Source organism: Podarcis tiliguerta, assembly GCF_965153285.1.
Source record: "Podarcis tiliguerta genome assembly, chromosome: 13".
Classification (NCBI taxonomy): domain Eukaryota; kingdom Metazoa; phylum Chordata; class Lepidosauria; order Squamata; family Lacertidae; genus Podarcis; species Podarcis tiliguerta.
The window spans coordinates 48,672,717-48,694,265 of NC_139546.1; the positions used below are offsets into that span (position 1 = coordinate 48,672,717).

Below are 21,549 nucleotides of genomic sequence, written 5' to 3' on the forward strand. Positions count from 1 at the left end.
GTAAACACTTGTCTGCATTTGCCCAGTGCCTGAAAACAACATGGAAATAAAATGCCCCCCTCCATCTGTGCTTCCCTGTTCACACCACAAACAGCTTGTCTGATGTAGCATTCGCTGCTGAACTCCTTAATCTTGCCTGTTCCAGCCTTGAATTCTTGAAGGACAGGAGTGTTAACCTTTTTGCTGTGGGCAGGCACAATTTAATTTTCTTTTCCAGGAAGCTCTCCTTCCTGATGTCCCGTTCATCCCTGTGCAGATAATCCAGTCTGCTTCACTGAACCCAAACATGCCTGTTTGGAAACCCTCCCCCCTCCCCTTGTGAAATGAAATGGCAGCTCAGGCTGTGTAACTGCAGTCTCCTTTTTCTCTCTCCCCGCTCCCAGGTCCTGGAGGAAAAAAATGAGATTCTGCCTGCCACTTCCTTATTTGCACTGGGAGACGAATCTATCAAGATCTCACCACCAGCAGCCATGAAGAAGGGGAGGAAAAGGCTTCACAGCACTAGAAGCAACTACTTCTCAGGCTGCACACCAATTAAGGAAGATGGTTGAGGGCCGGCGCAGGCTTGGAAAGGAAAGCTTGGGCCTGCAGGCAACGGATATTTTTATAGTGTATAGTGTTGTTTTTAGAGCTTATACGTTTTTTGAATAAAGGAAATCCAAGTATATCAGAGTGTCTTGTTCTCACTTATTAGCTCCTTCAGCAAGGGGTGGGAAAACATTTTCAGACTTGAGAGTTGTCTATTCCCTTGTTGGAGGGTATACCAGGGACTGGGGAGCCCAGGACCAAGAGCAGGAGGTTCAATGGGTGCAACAGCGGCTATGGAAACGTCACAAGGCTTCTACCCCCTGCACTGGTCCCCATACCTCAAAGTCTCCTTCCATGCAGAAACACCTGAGTGCAGAGCAGGACAGGTGAGAGGGGTGGCTTGACAAGAGTCTTGGTCTAAACAGGCTTAGGTATAGGGGCCAAGTGGCCTTTATGTGAACATACATACAAATCTTTTTTTATTGAAAGAGAGTTGGGAAGAACAGAATGCAGCTCTCTTGGGTTTCGTAAAGAAGAGGTCAGAGCTTGATGGACTACATGGAATTGGCGGAAATGACTGGCAGAATCCGAGACCAGGGAGAAGAGTCGGTGGAAGAAGATTGGAAAAAATTCAAAGTATATTTACAGAAATATTGCAAAATTAATGAATGTTAGAAGGATGCTGGAATGAAGTTATATGGTTTTAGCGGAAATGTTATAAAGAATTAAGCAAAAGCTGATTGTTAATGGGCCAAAGTGGAAAATTAAAAGTTAGATTGTGTTAAGATAAATTCTAGAACAAAAAATTGAGAAAGATGGAAAGGATTTGCTGAAATAGCTAATTGAACTAGAATACAAAAAAGGGAGGTGTGAGGTCAATGAAACAAGTAAATGAAAGGTAAAGATATGGAAATATTGGATGTGTTTTTAAATGTTTTTGTTTTTCTTGTTGTTTTGATGTATTTTTTTGTTTTTCTTTTCATTTTCGATGTATGGTTTGTTAATTTTTTTTATTGTTTCTTTTCCTCCCCCCCCCCCCGTAACTATTAAACTTCTAATAAATATTCTTTTTTTAAAAAAAGAAGAAGAGGTCAGAGCTAACCACTTCTTAAGAAGCCAGATTGTGAAAAACATTAGAAGCAAAGGCTAAGGCTTGGGCCTCCTGGAAGTTTTCCACAAGTCCCAGAGCAGATCCGTAGATTTAAAGCACATGACTTCCCTCAAAGAATGCAGGAAGTCATGTGTTGAAGGTGCTTTAAATTACAGCCCGGATCTGCCCCTGAAGGATGACACCTTTTCACTATCGAGAGTGTACCGTATCAGGCAAGACTAGAGCCCACGTGTATCTAACAAGCAAAGATCACCAGTGTCAAAGCAGTGATTCTTCAACATCAACTTTGTTGAACTAGTCATGTTGTTTGGATGCCTGATTATCGTCTTCCAAAGCAACTACTCTATTCCAAACTTAAAAATGCTGGTGGTCAACAAAAGGTTTAAAGACTCACTTAAGGCAGATCTTAAAAAATGTAGTATAAACACCGACAACTGGGAAACACTGGCCTGCGAGCGCTCCAGTTGGAGAACAGCCTTTACCAAAGGTGTCTTGGGCTTTGAAGACGCTCAAACTCAGGATGAAAGGGAGAAACATACTAGGAGGAAGGCACGCTTGGCAAACCCTCACCGTGATCAACATCCACCAGAAACCTATGTCCCGACTGTGGAAGGATGTGTGGGTCCAGAATTGGCCTCCACAGTCACTTGCAAACTCACTGTTAAAACCATGTTTATGGAAGACAATATTACTTGGCTATGAGTGATTGCCAAAGAAGAGAAAGCATTAAAATTAATTTGTTATTGTTAACTGCTACATTAGATCCTATTAGCCCATTGCAAAACAGGGCTATGACCTTGAAGCGACCGAGTCCTTTTTAACCCAGCTGCGTAAAAACAGAACTGATTAATCCATTCTGAAAAAAAGCTTTGTTTACTAGAACAGGTATTACATGGCGAGGAGGTTTTCAAGAATAACGAGGCTGGGAAAATAACAATCACACACAAAAATGGAGAGGGAAATCTGCTTTCCCCCCCATTTCCCACATGTATATTAAATATACCGTATTTTTTGCTCTATAAGACTCACTTTCTCCCTCCTAGAAAGTAAGGGGAAATGTGTGTGCGTCTTATGGAGCGAATGCAGGCTGCGCAGCTATCCCAGAAGCCAGAACAGCAAGAGGGATTGCTGCTTTCACTGCGCAGCGATCCCTCTTGCTGTTCTGGCTTCTGAGATTCAGAATATTTTTTTTCTTGTTTTCCTCCTCCAAAAACTAGTTGCGTCTTATGGTCTGGTGCGTCTTATAGAGCGAAAAATACGGTGTATTATACTGAACTCATCACACACACAGCTCTCCAAAGCGAAGGGTGTAATGATACTGCTATTCTTCCGCTCAGTATTTCTAAGGGGGGGGGGGCAGCTTGAGACGCAGGTGTTTTTCCATCACACACTCCTTGGCAACGTGAAACCAGATTGCCTCCAGAACCAGCTTTGTCAAAACAGCACTGTCCCTTACTGCTTGCAGTTCGCTTAAAGAAAACGTTATGAAAAAGATGTATAGATGGTACCCAACACCAGTGAAAGTAGCAAAAATGATGTTGGAAATGTAAAGAAAAAGGTAACTTTTACCATATGTGGGGGTCTTGTAAGGAGGTGGAAGCTTTTTGGGAATGTATTATAATGAACTTTTAAAAATGTTGAAATATTTTTTTTAAAAAAACCAACCCAGAAGCTTTCCTATTCGGTACAGTAAGTAGAGAGATATGTAAGCAGGATAAAACATTGTTTTTATATGCGACAACAGCAGCAAGAACGTTATTAGCCCAGAGATGGAAGCAAGAAGATTTAACAACGAAAGAAGAGTGGCAGATGAAATTAATGGACTGTGCAGAATTGGTGAAACTGACGGGAAAAAATCCGGAACCAGCAAGACCAGGCTTTCCAGAAAGACTGGAACAAATTCATGTTATATATGAAGGACAACTGTAAACAATTAACATCGCTAGTAAGGTTACAGGAAGCTTTGTAAGGATAAATTTATTACTTATTGTAGTTAAGTAAGGAATTATGTAAGGATAAGATTTAGCAGGAATAAGAAATAGAGGAAAATGCAAGGTATAGAGTTTAAGTCTGAAAACCACTAGTCCGGGAGTCACAGGCTCACGGAGCCAAAGGCTGTTATGATGTTACGCAAAGAAAATATATGTAAAAACCAATAACAATTATTTGAAAGGGGGAGGAAAAACAGCACTCTTCCCCCCCAAAACCCACATCCAAGAAAGACATGTAGGAAACAAGAACAGATGTAGGAACCACCAGAACAGATGCACTGTTGCTGCTTCTTTTAATTCCAAGAGAGATCAGAGGAATGGGCTATGCCAGGAGGAATCAACTTTTTTCAAAGCTCCTGTACTAAGCCTTCCACCATCCAGTGGCTCCCACGTGTTTTCCATCTCAGTCCCAGTGTGGGTCCATTGCAGCTAGACTGTAGCCAACTGGGCCATCTGCTTGTCTTCTGTCCCTCCGCCCCCTCCATTCTTGAAGGACTCTGGAGAGGTGGGAGCGCCAGAACTAAGGCAAAAAAAGGTGAGCATTCCCTTTCACAAGTTATCGTAGTCGTCATCTTCCTCGTGCTTCCTCTTCAAAGCGTTCGCCTCGCCAGAGCTGCCCTGCGACGACACCATGTTGGTGGTGATGAGGATGTTTTTGGACCCGATCAGGGAGGGGTTGATCAGCACATTCTGGACCGTGGGGGTAGTTGGAGTCGCTGAGGAGGAGAAAGGGGAGGATACCTGTTAGATATTTATACTGCCTGTCTATGCCAAAAATCAAGAAGGATAGATAGATAGATGATAGATAGATAGATAGATAGATAGATAGATAGATAGATAGATAGATGATAGATAGATAGATATAGATAGATAGATGATAGACAGAGATAGATAGATAGATATAGATAGATAGATGATAGATAGATGATAGATAGATAGATAGATAGATAGATAGATAGATAGATGATAGATAGATAGATAGATAGATGATAGATAGATAGATGATAGATAGATAGATAGATAGATGGATAGATAGATAGATAGATGATAGATAGATAGATAGATGATAGATAGATAGATAGATAGATGATAGACAGAGATAGATAGATGATAGATAGATGATAGATAGATAGATGATAGATAGATAGTCAAAGCTGGGGGGAAATATGGGAGAAATGTACATTGATAATGTTGTCTATAAGAGTAAAAAAAATTATTGTGAATTAGTTTGGAGATGGCATTTAACACCAGTCAGATTAAATCAAATAAACAAGGAATATTCGGTGCTATGTTGGAGGGGATGCCAGGAAACAGGGAATTACGTTCACATGTGGGGGTCTACACATGTACAATTTTTTTGGCAAAGGGTGTTTAAGGAGATAACAGAAACCACTGGGTTAAAGCTGATCAAAAGTCCAGAGGTATAATGATTATCGATTTACGATGGGGTGGAAGGTTCACAGGCTACAAAGGACTTGCTCACAAATTTATTGGCAGCTGCATGAATTATTATAGCTAGGAAGTGGAAGGGGCAAGCAGGATTCCCCCCAAAATAGACCAAAGGCAATTATATTTCATCCAGCAGAGCTTTACTGCTACTGAAGGCAAATGAGCATAATAGTCACAAATCCAATACATTCAGGATTGGAACTGTCCATAAGAAATCCAGTTGCAGCAGACTTACTTTGCTGCTTCGCTTTTTATCCGTTTCCAGGCCTCGTAAGAAGGTTAAGAGTCTGGCTTCTGGATCAGGCCATTGGCGCATCTAGTCGAGCATCCTGTTCTCACAGTGGCCAACTGGTTTCCTATGGCAAACCAGCTAGCAGGACATAAGCAGAGCCCTCTCCTCCCTGAATTTGCCTAACCCTCTTTTAAAGCCATCTAGGTGGTTGGTCATCACCGCCACACGTGGGAACAAGTGTCAGTTTGCATTTCTTAGCACAGAAAATACTGCTATCCCAGGCAATCAAAGCAAAGTATGCCTCTATGCAACAGCAGCTGCCAGGATGCTCATAGCAAAAAAGCTGGAAGGGGGGGGGGGAATCCCATCAATAAAAGAATGGCAAATTAAACTTTGTGAATTTATAAATTTGGCAAGATTTGCAGCATTCTTAAGGGGATGATAGGACCAAAAATGAGCAGAAGAATGGGATTGTGTCAAAGAATACATGAAAAAAAAACATTGCTCTGGAGTAAATATATCGGTATGTAATGAATGAAGCTTTGTAAGGTTAAATAAATTGAAAAAACGGTGCAAAAGGTATGACGATAGAGGTAATTTACATTAGACACAACAATTCAGAAAAATTAAAAATTCTGAAGTCTCGAAACAGAGGAAGGAAGTCAATGTGTATGTGTGTATGTACGTAAAGTTTGTTATGATGGTATGATTTTCTTTGTGGGTTTGTTTTTTGTTCTTTTTGTTTTTCCTTTTTCTTTTTGGATTTTATGTTTGTAATTTTTGTCGTAATTTCGCACTGGAAATAAAGTAAAGGAAAAGAAAATATTGATCTGATGTGTAGAGATCTTTCCTATTCAAATTAATTCAAGAGGGTTCTGAGAGCTTTTCTCTATGTGAAAGGAACAAGCTGAAGGTTTGTTATGCTTTCAGTTATTCCTTCAGAGAAGCAGAGTACAGCTGGCTTAAACTGGTCCTGTTATCTCTTTCTGCCAAGGTCTTGCTGACTATAAGAACAAGGCCAGAAAGAGTTTGGGTTTCACACTTTCTCTTTCTATCTCTCTTCCTCCTGGTGTGGTGTTTTGTATACAGTGGGGTTTAAAAAAAAAATTTAAATTAAATTTCCATTTTATAATATTTAAATACATCTGCATTGTTACCTTAACTCTTTGCTCATATGAGCTAATTGACTTCCCTCCCTCCCGCCTCATGGTTTTCATAATTCATTTCCATATCCTAGCATTTGTACCTCTTCCAATTTGCATTCCACTTATTCCAATTATCACAAATTCTCAGTAAATATAAAAAGGCAGTAATCATTGTTACAGGTCTTTTCATAAGAACCCTGCTAGTGTTGTTAATTGTATACAATTATACTTCAAACACGGGTGGCGCTGTGGGTAAAAGCCTCAGTGTCTAGGACTTGCTGATCGAAAGGTCGGCGGTTCGAATCCCCGCGGCGGGGTGCGCTCCCGCTGTTCGGTCCCAGCGCCTGCCAACCTAGAAGTTCGAAAGCACTCCCGGGTGCAAGTAGATAAATAGGGACCGCTTACTAGCGGGAAGGTAAACGGCGTTTCCGTGTGCGGCTCTGGCTCGCCAGAGCAGCGATGTCACGCTGGCCACGTGACCCGGAAGTGTCTTTGGACAGCGCTGGCCCTTGGCCTCTTTGAGTGAGATGGGCGCACAACCCTAGAGTCTGGCAAGACTGGCCCGTACGGGCAGGGGTACCTTTACCTTTATCCTTCAAATATTGTACAAATTTACTCCAGACTTTTTGGAAAGCTTGATCACACTGGTTTCAGATTCTCCCAATCAGCTCCGCCAATTCTGTATACAGTGTTAAGGCTTAGTCTTATTATACGTTATTGTAAGTTTAAGTGAAGTCTGCTGCAAGTGGATTTCTTATGGACAGTGCCAATCCTGAATGTATTGGATTTGTGACCATTATGCTCATTTGCCTTCAGTAGCAATAAAGCTCTGCTGGTTGAAATATGAATTTCCTTTGGTCTATTTTTGGGGGAATCCTGCAACGTGTTTTAAGTTTTTGCTCTGCTGACTGTACGTCGGAGTTCTGCTCTGGATCGATATTGAGTAGAATTAATGACAGAAAGTGCCATAGTTACAGCTGTGTGCTTTGCGAAGAAGTACTTTGTTCCTAATCTGCCCTGAATCTTCCAACGTTCAGCTTCAGTGTAAGGAGACCAGCTGGCTCGCTCTATCTAGGCGCCGGAAATATTTTTTGCAGGAGAAACAGCCTTGAGGCAGCTGGGTGAAGAGTAAACACCCTGTTTTTCGCACAGAGGAATGCAGCTCTGATAAGACAGGCATGCTTTTGCTCTGTGAAGGTGACTTAATTTCTAAGCATATGTGAAGTTAAGGAGAGGGAATGCCTCTATAGAAAACCTGTGCAGGCCTGTGGAACCCATGAAAGTGGCTTCCCCAACAGCCATTATTCTCAGCCAATAAACTTGCATCAACCTTTTTCATTGAGCGTTTCTCAGGATTATTACAGTCAAACCTCCATTTTTGAACATTTCGGCTCCCGAACGCTGAAAACCCGGAAGTAACTGCTCCGGTTTTCAAACAATTTTTGGAAGCCAAACGTGCCTCACAGCTTCCGTTTTGCGTTTCCCTATTGCAGGCATGTACAACAGGTAGATCGTGATCTACCGGTAGATCACTGGACGTCTGTGGTAGATCACTGGCTCCCCCCTAAGAAGCTCAACAAGTTTGGCTCCCCCTAAAAAAAGCTCAAAACTTTTGCTCTGCATCCCCCCCACAAAACGGGGCCTTTCTCCTTCCTCAAAAAAGCTGAGGCTCCTTCCTCAAAAAATGCTGACCACATGACCCGGAAGCTGGACGCCGGCTCCCTCGGCCAATAAAGCGAGATGAGCGCCGCAACCCCAGAGTCGGTCACGACTGGACCTAAGAGTCAGGGGTCCCTTTACCTTACACTTGAGCTCACACTTTTCACACCCGCCAAAATGTTTAGCTTTTGTACCGCAGAGTCCTGGTTCCCCCATTCGAGGAAAAGCTTTGCAGCTATAACACCTGGTGGCGTGGCTTGCTCTCACCTGATTTTACGGAGGTCTGGGAGGTTGGGATCTGCACCGTGAACCTTTGACCGGTCAGAGGCATGGGAGTGCCAACTTTCGTTGAAACGGACACCGTCTGCGCCGAAGGTGTTCCTGAAATTCACACAACCAGGATTCAGTTTCGAAGGAGCAACCCGTTATTTTTAAATCCAAGGTGACATATGGAGGTCGCCAGTCAAAAACATGAAGAATAAGGCTCCATCTGTACTATGCATTTAAAGCAGATTATCACTTAACAGTCATGGCTTCCCCCAGGAACTGCTGTTTACCTCTCACTCCTCTTCTCTTGCTATCTGTGTTTTATCAGTCGTCTTCTTATTTCGACTGTCATCAAACAGCCATAGGACACATTGAAAATATACATTTAGAGCATGATGGTGCCACGTTAAAGTAATGGCTTCTTCCCCAAAGGATTCTGGGAGCTGTGGTTTGTTAAGGGTGCTGAGAATTGTTTGTTGTTGTTTAGTCGTGTCCGACTCCTAACCCCCTCACAGAACTACAATTCCCAGAGTGGTTTAACCTCTTCTTAGGAAGCTCTGGGAATTACCGTATTTTCCGCTGTATAAGACGCACCAGACCATAAGACGCAACTAGTTTTGGAGGAGGAAAACAAGAAAAAAAATATTCTGAATCTCAGAAGCCAGAACAGCAAGAGGGATCGCTGCGCAGCGAAAGCAGCAATCCCTCTTGCTGTTCTGGCTTCTGGGATAGCTGCGCAGCCTGCATTCGCTCCATAAGACGCACACACATTTCCCCTTACTTTTTAGGAGGGAAAAAGTGAGTCTTATAGAGCAAAAAATACGGTATATTGCCATGAAGGAAATAAGGGCTTCCAAACAACTCTCAGCAACAAACTATGCTTCCTAGGATTCTCTGGGGGAAGCCATGGCTGTTTAAAGTGGAATAAGAGCACTTTAAATGTATAATAATTTATTATTTATACCCCGCCCACCTGGCTGGGTTTCCCCCAGCCAGCCACTCTGGGCTGCTCCCAACAGAATATTAAAAACATGACAAAACATCAAACATTAAAAACTTCCCTAAACAGGGCTGCCTTCAGACATCTTCTAAAAGTCAGGTAGTCTTCTATAGAATCAGAAGCTGATACTTGCCTAACGTTGGCGTGCTGGGCCTGCTGGTGACGGCGCCGACGCTCAGTCGTGGCACCGTGATCCGTGCCGCAGAGGAAGTCAGCTGGAACGAAGCAGCACCCAATAAATAGGTCATTCAGGGTCACTGGCTCAGAAAACAGCCTGTTTTTAAAGGGAGGGCCATGCATTCAGTAATAATGTGTCATGGGCTGGTTGGATACGGAGGGATGGTGAAAGGAAACCCCAGGGGGAAAAGGCTCAGAGACCGGGAACGGTGGTGAGATGACGATGAGCAGACAGAGGAAGAAGACGATAACGGACTGGCATAACAAACTACAAGAAATTGCTGAAATGGCGCAATTGACAAATAGCCTGAGAGGCAAATCAAAACAAACATTTATGGGAAAATGGGATAGATATAAGACATATCTTCAAAAATATAGTAAAGCTTCACTATCTATGTGTCAGGGAACTGCCATCGGAGCGGGAGGCGGAGAGGAGGCTCCAGAGCTCTGGTGGAGAGGGTCCCAGTAGGGAGAGAGGTAGCCCATCCGCTGGGGAAGGAAATCAGCGTAACACCAGTGGAGAAGTGGGGCAGATGGGGGAATCGGAGAGGTGGCTCCAGGACTCTTCGCAGGAGACCAGCGGAGAGGGGACGAGTACTCCGTTCCCACACCCACTTTGCGCAGAAAACTTCCGCGCAGGCAACGGGGGAGGAGACTGGGCGTCAAACAGCTTCTATGCTGGAAGCGGTTTAAGAAATGCCCACTGACGGATTCTGCCAGCGACTGAGGCAGCCACGGAACCTGGGGCTGTCCAGACAGCAAGGGTTCAACCAGGCAACCTAGCCAGGAGTAACGGCAACTTACGCACGAGCAACCCCTAGAACCATTACACTATGCTAGCATTCGAGTGACGCTGGTGAGAAATTGAGTTGAGAAATAAGATTAAGGGTACATATTGATATAGGAATGCATTAGATAAATTGTAAAGAAATATATACTAATAAGAGTACATTCATTTGTAAAAAAAAAAAAGGACTATACAACGGGATAGACAGGAAGTCCAAAGTGTTGGTACATATATGATTTTGGAACAGCTTTGTCTGTTTTTTCTTTCTTTAGGTACACAAATTTGGTATATAAATTTTGTATACATGTTGGAAATTATATTATAATATGCCCTGTGATGTAATGTATACATATGTGACATAAGAACGTTAATTAAAAGAAAATTTAAAAGACAGAGGAAGAAGACTAGGAGGAGGAGATGTCGGAAGCTGGAGAGGCTACAGGGTTCAGTGAGAGGGAGAGTGTGTGGCAGACAGACTCTTCATTTTGGGTAGGCTCCTTACCTTCTTCTGAAAAGACTTCAGCCTGTAATTTGGCGCTGTGAGGCAGTATCTATCCGGCGGCAACCTCGGGCCCGAGTACGGCTTTATCAGAGGCAACGGCGTTTGGTTCTTCTGTCTCGCAATATCTAGCAAAAACTTTTTCCAAGAAAGGAAGAAAAAAGGAGTAATAAGAACACAGGAAGGTACCTTGAATACCAAGTCAGCCCATTGGTCCAGCAAGCTCAGTATTGGGCTCTCTGATTGGAAGCAGCAGCTCTCTAGGGCCGGCATAGGCAAACTGGGCCCTCCAGATGTTTTGGGACTACATCTCCCATCATCCCTGACCACTGGTCCTGTTAGCTAGGGATGATGGGAGTTGTAGTCTCAAAACATCTGGAGGGCCCAGTTTGCCTATGCTTGCTTTAGGGTTTCAGGCCAGAGTCTCAACCAGCCTGACCTGGAAGAGATGCCAAAGATTAAGTTTAATCTTAAATTTAATCTTAATCTCCTGCAAAACAGGAGCTCTACAGCTAAGCTCCGCTCAAATTCCTCCTCAGCACCAATCATACTGGTGAAGTGCTGGTCCACATCTAGGCCACATTGACAGCGTACAGTGATACCTCAGGTTAAGTACTTAATTCGTTCTGGAGGTCTGTACTTAACCTGAAACTGTTCTTAACCTGAAGCACCACTTTAGCTAATGGGGCCTCCAGCTGCCGCCACGCCGCCGGAGTACGATTTCTGTTCTTATCCTGAAGCAAAGTTCTTAACCTGAAGCACTATTTCTGGGTTAGCGGAGTCTGTAACCTGAAGCGTATGTAACCGGAAGCATATGTACCCTGAGGTACCACTGTACGTTTAAAGCACATCAAACAGCCATGAATTCCGCCAAAGAGTTCTGGGAGCTGAAGTTTGTTAAGTACGTAAGAATCATAGAACTGCAGAGTTGGATCCAGGGACCCACGGATCATCTAGTCCAACTCCCCTTGCAATGCAGGAATAGGATGGTGGCCCATACAGGAATCGAACCCGTGACCCTGGCGTTACCAGCACCACGTTCTAACCAACTGAGCTAACTATTGGCCTTGAGGATGCTGAGAGTTGTTAAGATGCCCCTATTCCCCTCACAGAGCTATTATTTGAAAACTGTATCTCTTGAAAACTGAGAGGGGGGGGAAAGAGCTCTCCAAACAACTCAGCGTTCTTAACAAACTGCACCTCCCAGAGTTCTTTGAGGGGGAAGTCAACACTGTTTAAAGTGCTATCGCAGTGCGTTAAATGCAAGGTGTGGATGGGGCCTTAGCTTCTCTTATCCTTAGCCTCTCCCATGGAAATGGCGGAAATGACCGGCAGAATCCGAGACCAGGGAGAAGAGTCGATGGAAGAAGATTGGAAAAAATTTAAAGTATAATTACAGAAATATTGCAGAATTAATGAATGTTAGAAGAATATTGGAATGAAGCTACATGGTTTTAGCAGAAGTGTTATTAAGAATTATATGAATATTAAGTGTTAAAGTGGAAAATTTAAAGTTAAATTGTGTTAAAGTTAAATTATAGAACAAAAATTGAAGAAGAGGGAAAGGATTTGTTGAACCAGTTAATTTGAACTAGAATACAAAAAAGGGAGGTGCGAGGAAGTCGAGGAAATAAGCTAATGAAAGATATAGATATAAAATTTGGATGTGTGTTTTTGTTTTCTTATGTTGTATTGTTGTATTGTTTTTTATTGTTCATGTATTGCTTGTTGAATTCATGCATTTTTTTTCATTGTTTTTCTTTTTTATAATTATAAAATATCTAATAAATATTATTTTTTAAAAAAATATATATCCTTAGCCTCTCCCTGCTACCTTTTATTTGCTTGGTTAGATATTGTTTACCTGCCACCTTCCTTCCATAATAGGCCCCAGAATTATATATATGTGGCTCCCAGGCACTTCCAACCGGCTTAGCTGAGCAAGGCGATAGCCTTGCTTGACTTCCAAACACACCCCAGGGCCCTGTCTACCCTGCTCACCTTAATTTTGCACAGAGCTATGCTCGTGTATAGGGGACGTGGGTGGCGCTGTAGGTTAAACCACAGAGCCCAGGACTTGCCGATCAGAAGGTCGGCGGTTCGAATCCCCGTGACGGGGTGAACTCCCATTGCTCAGTCCCTGCTCCTGCCAACCTAGCAGTTCAAAAGCACGTCAAAGTGCAAGTAGATAAATAGGTACCACTCCGGCGGGAAGGTAAACGCCGTTTCCGTGCGCTGCTCTGGTTCGCCAGAAGCGGCTTAGTCATGCTGGCCACATGACCCGGAAGCTGTATGCCGGCTCCCTCGGCCAATAAAGCGAGATGAGCGCCGCAACCCCAGAGTCAGCCACGACTGGACCTAATGGTCAGAGGTCCCTTTACCTTTTACACTCATGTATGGCTATAATAAGAATCCTTCCCTTTCCCCAATACAGTGGTACCACGGGTTAACATACGCTTCAGGTTACAGACTTTGATAACCCAGAAATAGGACCTCGGGTTAAGAACTTTGCTTCAGGGTGAGAACAGAAATTGTGACCCGGCGGCGTGGCAGCAGCAGGAGGCCCCATTAGCTAAAGTGGTGCTTCAGATTTAGAACAGTTTCAGGTTAAGAACGGACCTCCGGAACAAATTAGGTACTTAACCCGAGGTACCACTGTCTCACATGATGCTTTAGAAAGTTCCAGAGCCATTGATGTATTAAAACATCACAGATGTATTAATCGCCTTTCAAAGTGCCATCTCAAGGCCCTTTACACGCAAGGTAATAATAATGATAATAACAACAACAACAACAACAACAGTTAAAGGATAATTAAAACAGTTAAAACATACATCTCTGGGTGGTGGCGAAGTGAATGACTGGTCTGTCCTGCACTGGATAGCCAGCCTCACATCATCTGCGTCGACGCTCGACTTCTTTGCGTGACTGGAATAAATTTTGGCATCTTCCAAGATGGTTGTCACATATCCTGTCAGGAAGTAAAAGCCAGAATGCAAGAACGTAAGAGCGGCCTGCAGGATCAAGCCAAAGGCTCATTTAGCCCAGTATCCTGTTCACACAGCGGCCAACAAGGCGCCTCTTCTGGGAAACCCATACGAAGGACCTGAGGACAACACTTGCGATTCCCCACTTGCGATTCCCAGCAAATCTGTGTTCAGAACAGTGATAGAAACTCAGATATATACACCCGGGAAGAATGGCAGATGAAGCTGATGGACTACATGGAATTGGCGGAAATGACTGGCAGAATCCGAGACCAGGGAGAAGAGTCGGTGGAAGAAGATTGGAAAAAAAATATTTACAGAAATACTGCAAAATTAATGAATGTTAGAAGAATGCTGGAATGAAGTTATACGGTTTTAGCAGAAATGTTATAAAACTGATTGTTAATGGGCCAAAGTGGAAAATTTAAAGTTAGATTGTGTTAAGATAAATTATAGAACAAAAAATGGAGAAAGATGGAAAGGATTTGCTGAAATAGCTAACTGAACTAGAATACAAAAAAGGGAGGTGTGAGGAGGTCGATGAAACAAGTAAATGAAAGGTAAAGATATGGAAATACTGGATGTGTTTTTTAAAATGTTTTCGTTTTTCTTGTTGTTTTGATGGAGTGTTTTTTTGTTTTTCTTTTTATTTTTGATGTATTGTTTGTTAAAGTTTTTATTGTTTCCTTTTTTTTCCCCTTCTTTTTCTGTAACCATTAAATTTTTAATAAATATCATTTAAAAAAAAAAAAAAGAAACTCAGATATATAAGCTGGGCGCCAAATGGCTCCTTAAACAAGGGCTACAGTTGCCAAAACAGAATGTCTAGTTGCCATTTTTGGGGCCCGATGGCTCAAAAACCACATTTTTCAATATGATTTTTTGGTTCCTGAAACTCACTTCTGATTGTTTAGATAATATATAATGGGTAGAATTCTACTGCAATGTGCTCTACGTGGGGCTACCTTTGAAGGTGACCCGGAAACTACAACTAATCCAGAATGCGGCAGCCAGACTGGGATCTGGAAGCGGCTGCTGAGACGACATAACATTGGTCCTGAAAGACCTACCAGTACATCGGCTCCCAGTATGTTTCCGGGCACAATTCAAAGTGTTGGTGCTGACCTTTAAAGCCCTAAACAGCCTCAAAGGCCCAGTATACCTGGAGGAGCGTCTCCGCCCCCATCGTCCAGCCCGGACACTGAGGTAGAAGAAGAAGAAGAGTTTGGATTTGATATCCCGCCTTTCACTCCCTTTAAGGAGTCTCAAAGCGGCTAACATTCTCCTTTCCCTTCCTCCCCCACAACAAACACTTTGTGAGGTGAGTGGGGCTAAGAGACTTCAAAGAAGTGTGACTGGCCCAAGGTCACCCAGCAGCTGCATGTGGAGGAGCGGGGAAGCGAACCCGGTTCCCCAGATTCCCCAGATTCCAAGACTACCGCTCTTAACCACTACACCACGCTGGCTCTCAGGTCCGGCGCAAAGGGCCTTCTGGCGATTCCCTCCCTACGAGAAGCCAAGTTACAGGGAACCAGGCAGAGGGCCTTCTCAGTAGTGGTGCCCACCCTGTGGAACGTCCTCCCATCAGATGTCAAAAAGATAAACAACTACCTGACATTCAGAAGACATCTGAAGGCAGACCTGTTCAGGGAAGTTTTTAATGTGTGACATTTTAATGTATTTTTAATCTTTGTTGGCCCAGAGTGGCTGGGGAAACCCAGCCAGATGGGTGGGGTACAAATGATAAATTATTATTATTATTATTATTATTATTATTATTATTACAGGATAGGGGATTAGTGTGCGAAAACAGTTGCGATCCAAGGATCCCCAGGCCTGCACCTCCAGATGGTGGAGACATCAGGCACCATTCTGGCACCCAGGCATCTTCACTTGGTCGCAAGTGGCAGGTAACCAGGTGCAAAATGTGCCTAGCACCTGGCCCATTCCTAACTGTCAGGGACTGGGCAGAGGAGGAATGGTGGAGATCGCCTCCCATCCTCACCTTTCCAGGGAGCAGGAGAAAGAATACAGTATAGATTTACAACAGGGGTTTGAGGGAGGTCGCAGCTCAGAGACAGATGAGGGGGAAAGTTGGGAGATCATGGGAGAGCCAGAGCAACACCTAGCTGACACCTTGGCATTAGAAAGCATCCCAGACCCTCCATATCCCAGAACCCGGCAGGCCTTAAAAGTAGGAGAGCAAAGAGCTCAAAGGCAGAGGGCATGTAGCAGCACCCCTAGAGGAGGTGATGAGAATGACAACTGAGGAAGCGGGAGAGATGGGTGTAGAGATTCACAAGCGACAACACAATTATCCATTAAGCATTACTGTATTTTAATACAGTGGTACCTCGGGTTAAGTACTTAATTCGTTCCAGAGGTCTGTTCTTAACCTGAAACTGTTCTTAACCTGAAGCACCACTTTAGCTAATGGGGCCTCCTACTGCCACCGCGCTGCCGGAGCATGATTTCTGTTCTCATCCTGAAGCAAAGTTCTTAACCTGAAGCACTATTTCTGGGTTAGCGGAGTCTGTAACCTGAAGCATGTGTAACCTGAAGCGTATGTAACCCGAGGTACCACTGTATTGTGTTGGAAGCCACCCAGAGTGGCTGGGGAAGGCCAGCCAGAAGGGCGGGGTATAAATAATAAATTATTCTTATTCTTATTTTTATCCAAGAGGCTGGGTTCTACAGCCTCTCTCTGTAAAGACTGAAATTAAAAAGGACTGTAAGAAACTTTTCCTTGTCTCTATACTTTCCTGGGCAACCAGCCGGGAGCTGCTGACGGCATCCTGACACTAACACTGGCTCAGAAAGTGCCTCTGAAAGTGGAGGCAGCCCATAGCAGTCACTTTTTATTCTCTGATCCTCTCTTAAAGCCATCCAAGTTGGGGGTGATATAGAAAAAATGGGGTGGGTTGGCTTTTGCTGCCCAACTCCCCCAAGGGACTGAATCCTCGAAGTCCCTGATTGGTCAGAGATGAATGGATGGAGGCAGGAGGCGGTGAAAGCAAGGTAGATCTTTATTTTTCTGTTGCAACAGAGTTCCCTCCCCTCCTTGCAAGGAGGCAAGAAAGACCCCGAACCAAGAAGAAACCTCTCTTTTTAAGGTTTGCATTTTGGCACATCCCCTATACAAACAGTCAGAAATTATATCGCACCTGAAGTGGGGTTGCTGTGGCTCAGGCAGGCCAAGGTGCGATATTCCTGAGCATTTGGCAAGTTTCACATAGTTCCAGACAGAATTTACACAAAACATTGGCATTTGATATGACAATCAAGATGCCTGTCAAACATCCCTCAGTGCAGAGCATCTGAGCAAACAATCACAATTAATACAAAGGAGATTCATAAGTATAGGAGAGGAATTCCTTCAGGAAATTCCCCTGATTGCTATCTGCCTACCTGTTCAGGCAAGGGGGATTAAGGAGGCAGAGGAAATATTAAGTCTTTAGCGAGAGCCAAGATGGCTTCCGGATTGCTCTCCTGTACTGTTTTAGATATGTGGTTTAAATACTTATGTACGTGTTTTTACCTTGTGCAATTATCAACATGTATTTTACACTGAGGTCCAGCACCGAGGGCCTTCTGGCGGTTCTCTCACTGCGAGAAGCAAAGCTACAGGGAACCAGGCAGAGGGCCTTCTCAGTAGTGGCGCCCTCCCTGTGGAACGCCCTCCCACCAGATGCCAAAGAGGACAACAATTACCAGACTTTTAGAAGACATCTGAAGGCAGCTCTGTTTAGGGAAGCTTTTAATGTTTGATGTATCACAGTATTTTAATATTCTTTTGGAAGCCGCCCAGAGTGGCTGGGGAAACCCAGCCAGATGGGCGGGGTATAAATAATAAATTATTATTATTATTATTATTATTATTATTATTATTATTATTATTATTATATTTGAGACCTTAGAATTCCTATAACAACAGAAAGTTGGTTCTGCCAGGAGCTCAGACTTCTGGGTAAAGAGGGAAGTTCAGAATAAAGCAATTTCTCTCTGCTAGCTGCTGGCACTCTCACCAATTTCTCCTGTGCTACTTTGTACCAGGGCTTCAAGGCCCAAGGTGTGTTTGCCTTGTGCAATTATCAACATATATCGGAGACCTTAGAATTCCTATAACAATACAGTCATACCTCGGGTTACACACGCTTCAGGTTGCGTTTTTTTGGGTTGTGGACTGCCGAAACCCAGAGGTACCGGAAAGGGTTACTTCTGGGTTTTGGCAGCCGTGCATGTGCAGAAGTGCTAAATCGCGCTTTGCACATGCGCAGAAGCACTGGATCGCAACCCGTGCATACGCAGATGCGGGTTGCGAATGTGCATCCCACACGGATCACGTACGCAACCTGAGCGTCCACTGTACAGTGGTACTTCTGGTTGCGAACGGGATCCATTCCGGAGGCCCGTTTACAACATGAAAAGAGCGCAGACGCGCCGCTACGGGTTGCGATTCGCCGCTTCTGCACAAGCACGTAATATCATTTTGCGCGTCTGCACATGCACAAGCGGCGAAACCTGGTAGTAACCCTGTCTGGTACTTCTGGGTCGCCACAGGACGTAACCTGAAAGAACGTAACATGAAGCGGACGTAACATGAGGTATGACTGTATGTACACAGGCTAAGACCCTACCTGCCCGCAGACTGTCTCGCCAGAGTGGTGCATGCTCTAGTTATCTCCCGCTTGGACTACTGCAATACACCCTATGGGGGGCTACCTTTGAAGGTGACCCAGAAACTGGAATTAATCCAGAATGCGGCAGCTAGACTGGTGACTGGGAGTGGCCACCGGGACCACATAACACCAGTCCTGAGAGATCTGCATTGGCTCCCAGTACGTTTCCGAGCACAATTCAAAGTGTTGGTGCTGACCTTTAAAGCCCTAAACGGCCTCGGTCCTGTATACCTGAAGGAGCGTCTCCACCCCCATCGTTCTGCCCGGACACTGAGGTCCAGCGCCGAGGGCCTTCTGGCGGATCCCTCCCTGCGAGAAGTGAAGCTACAGGGAACCAGGCAGAGGGCCTTCTCGGTGGTGGCGCCCACCTTGTGGAACACCCTCCCTTCAGATGTGAAGGAAATAAGTAGCTATCCTATCTTTAAAAGACATCTGAAGGCAGCACTGTTAAGGGAAGTTTTCAATATTTAATGCTGTATTGTTTTTAACATTTGATTGGGAGCCGCCCAGAGTGGCTGGGGAAACTCAGCCAGATGTGCGGGGTATAAATAATAAATTATTATTTTTATTATTATTTTTTTTATTATTATTATTACTCTTACCTGGCGGGGGCAAATTGACCCAAACCTTTGACATGGAGGCAACATTTTGTTTAATTTAAAAAAAAAAAAAAAACCCACACAGCATGGAGACAACTTACTATATGCAAACTCCAGCATCTGATTTATAACCCGTGGCTCATATTCCGTGATCCCCATGTCTTTCAGGATCTGGGCCATCACCTGTGCAAGCCAAGAGAGCAGAAGGGCGCGTGAGAGGGAGGATCCCCTTTACGGGCTGCAAACTGGGCTGCAAGCAGGAAATGCAACCGTTTCCCTTGCAGCTGCAGCCCCTGCAAGCCCAGGGGGTGGGGGGTCCCCGGCAGCCCCTCTCCGCTCTCCCCGCCTCCCCTCCCAACCCCACACCTGAGCGTCTTTGGGCGCGCTCTTGGGCGACGCCATCTTCACCGCATCCATCGCCGCCATCGCTCCCAGGCGGTGGGGGGGGGGAGAGCAGCTGCAGCTCACTGGGCATGCGCGCCCCCAATATCCGCATGCGTAGTAGAGGAAGCGAAGCGAGGGCCTGGCAGTTTCTCCCTCTTACGATTGCCCGATTGGCTCGTTGACTACAGAGGGGTTGCTGGGATTTTTTTTCAAAGACTAGCGCCTCCTCCGTCCGGAGGCAGCACTTCCGGGTTTCCTTTGACAATGTCCCAAAGCTTCTAAAAAAGGAACCTGCAGGCATTTCCTCTTGTGGAATGTTTAAAAAGTTAGCCTAACTAAAGGAAACAGTAGACTTCTTGTGAAGGTTTTGAAGAAATATGGATCAGTTCATTTTATCTGGGAATTCAAGCGGGCGTGGGTTTATGTCAGTGCTTCGGCCAGCAACGACAGTCTCGTTCCGAGCAGCCCAAGGGAACGCAGCACTTAGATGAAATCGGGGTCAATCGATCCATAATTTAAAATAGAATCAAAACAAAAAACACAGTTGCATTGGCCGGGAATCGAACCCGGGCCTCCCGCGTGGCAGGCGAGAATTCTACCACTGAACCACCAATGCAGGCACGAGCTGGAGTTTTTTGCAGGGATGCATGTGCACATCATGCCGGACGCTTCTGGTTGTGACTGCGCAAGAGCATCCTTGCTAATTGCAGTTAATTAAAAAGAGTTGCTGCAAGAAAGTTGTGCATGCAAATGCATTGGTGGTTCAGTGGTAGAATTCTCGCCTGCCACGCGGGAGGCCCGGGTTCGATTCCCGGCCAATGCAAGAAGCTTCTTTTTTGCTGCCCCCTCACCCCCCACCTAGGAAAGGCATCCAATGTTCCGCAGTTGCAAAAGCAAATACTACTCTCCTGGCATAAGCTTTCTGTGCACCACCATCAATTTCAAGAGGCGCATGCAGACTGCTGGCTTGTGCTGCGGTGCACAAATGATTTTGTTCCAACAAATGTTAGTCGGTTTTGCAATGACTGGATTCTCTTGCATGGGGTGGAGGTGGGGGAGAGGAATTTGCATTGGCTGGGAATCGAACCCACAGTCTACCACTGAATCATCAATGCAAGCAAACCCAGCATCTGCTGACATTGTTTTAATTCCGTAAAAAGAATTTCCAATGTATATGTCATGCATCCTTTGTTTTGTAAGCACCCAAAGTTTCTTCAGCTTTATACACCATTGGACATAATAATAATCCCCAGAGTGTGATGTAAGTGTGTGTGTGTGTGTGTGTGTGTGTGTGATCAGCAGTACACAATTTATATCACACTTTGGTCTCCTTTTATATTTTTACTTACTCAAGGAGGCCACATCACCCAAAAAGTGTTTTGTTGCAGTTTCAACTAAAATGAATTAGCGCTTTAGATGTCTTAATTACAGTGGTGCCTCGCAAGACGAAATTAATCCGTTGTGCGAGTCTCTTCGTCTTGCGAAGCACGGCTATTAGCGGCTTAGCGGCTTTAAGAAAAAGGAAAAAAACTTGCAAGAACTCGCAAGACGTTTCCTCTTGCGAAGCAAGCCCATAGGGAAATTCGTCTTGCGAAACGACTAAAAAAATGGAAAACTCTTTCGTCTAGCGAGTTTTTCGTCTTGCGAGGCATTCGTCTTGCGGGGCACCACTGTATTATTATTAATTGACTTACCAGTGCCAGAATTTGTGTGCTATCAACAACTGTTTTGCAAATTACCACCAATATTAAGGAAGCTTTCTCTTTCTATACTTTCCTGCCTTTCCCTTCCCTCTGACCTAAATTTCCAGTTTCCCTTGCACCATTCATAACAACCTTTTATAACATGTACATACAGGGATGTGCATAACAGGTACATAACATGTATCTGATGGATTGGACTGCGAAACAAATCTATTAAGCCATTAAGGCGTCACGAGACTCTTTGTTGTTTTTTCTGCAAGAGATTAAATACTGCCACCCTTCTGGAAAGTTTTGATTTTGGGGGATTGGGGGGGGGGGGAGTCCAGCCCAGCTATCCGCAACATGATGCCTT

General features: G+C 44.5%; 3 protein-coding genes across 4 annotated transcripts in view; 1 reads left to right on the forward strand and 2 right to left on the reverse strand.

The window, feature by feature from the left end:
• The window catches only part of KIF4A (kinesin family member 4A), a 39,922-nt gene extending 39,255 nt beyond the window's left edge, over positions 1-667 (forward strand). For both annotated transcript variants that reach the window (XM_083410058.1, XM_083410059.1), the window contains one exon: positions 384-667. In XM_083410058.1, coding sequence (XP_083266184.1) covers positions 384-551 — 168 coding nt within the window. In that variant the 3' untranslated portion in view covers positions 552-667. The remainder of the gene's footprint in view (positions 1-383) is intronic.
• LOC310663206 (histone H4) overlaps positions 1-21,549 on the reverse strand; it is a 113,536-nt gene that overhangs the window by 62,195 nt on the left and 29,792 nt on the right. The gene's annotated exons all lie outside the window — the stretch shown is intronic.
• On the reverse strand, positions 2,494-19,583 carry LOC310663131 (transcription initiation factor TFIID subunit 9-like). Its single transcript, XM_083410774.1, has 8 exons — positions 19,477-19,583; positions 19,212-19,293; positions 13,680-13,816; positions 10,849-10,983; positions 9,516-9,597; positions 8,383-8,496; positions 2,911-4,346; positions 2,494-2,653 (listed from the first exon to the last, which is right to left on the reverse strand). Exons 1-7 carry the CDS (start codon positions 19,534-19,536, stop codon positions 4,180-4,182), a joined length of 777 nt encoding a protein of 258 aa, XP_083266900.1. The 5' UTR covers positions 19,537-19,583; the 3' UTR covers positions 2,494-2,653; positions 2,911-4,179.

Bases quoted from the DNA above. Each gene is read 5' to 3' on its own strand.
- LOC310663131 (XM_083410774.1), bottom strand. From the start codon at position 19,536: ATGGCGGCGATGGATGCGGTGAAGATGGCGTCGCCCAAGAGCGCGCCC. The intron at 19,294-19,476 runs GTGTGGGGTTGG...TGGCTTGCACAG, and splicing joins GCGCGCCCAAAGACGCTCAG to GTGATGGCCCAGATCCTGAA. The intron at 9,598-10,848 runs GTAAGGAGCCTA...GCTTCGTTCCAG, and splicing joins TGAAGTCTTTTCAGAAGAAG to CTGACTTCCTCTGCGGCACG.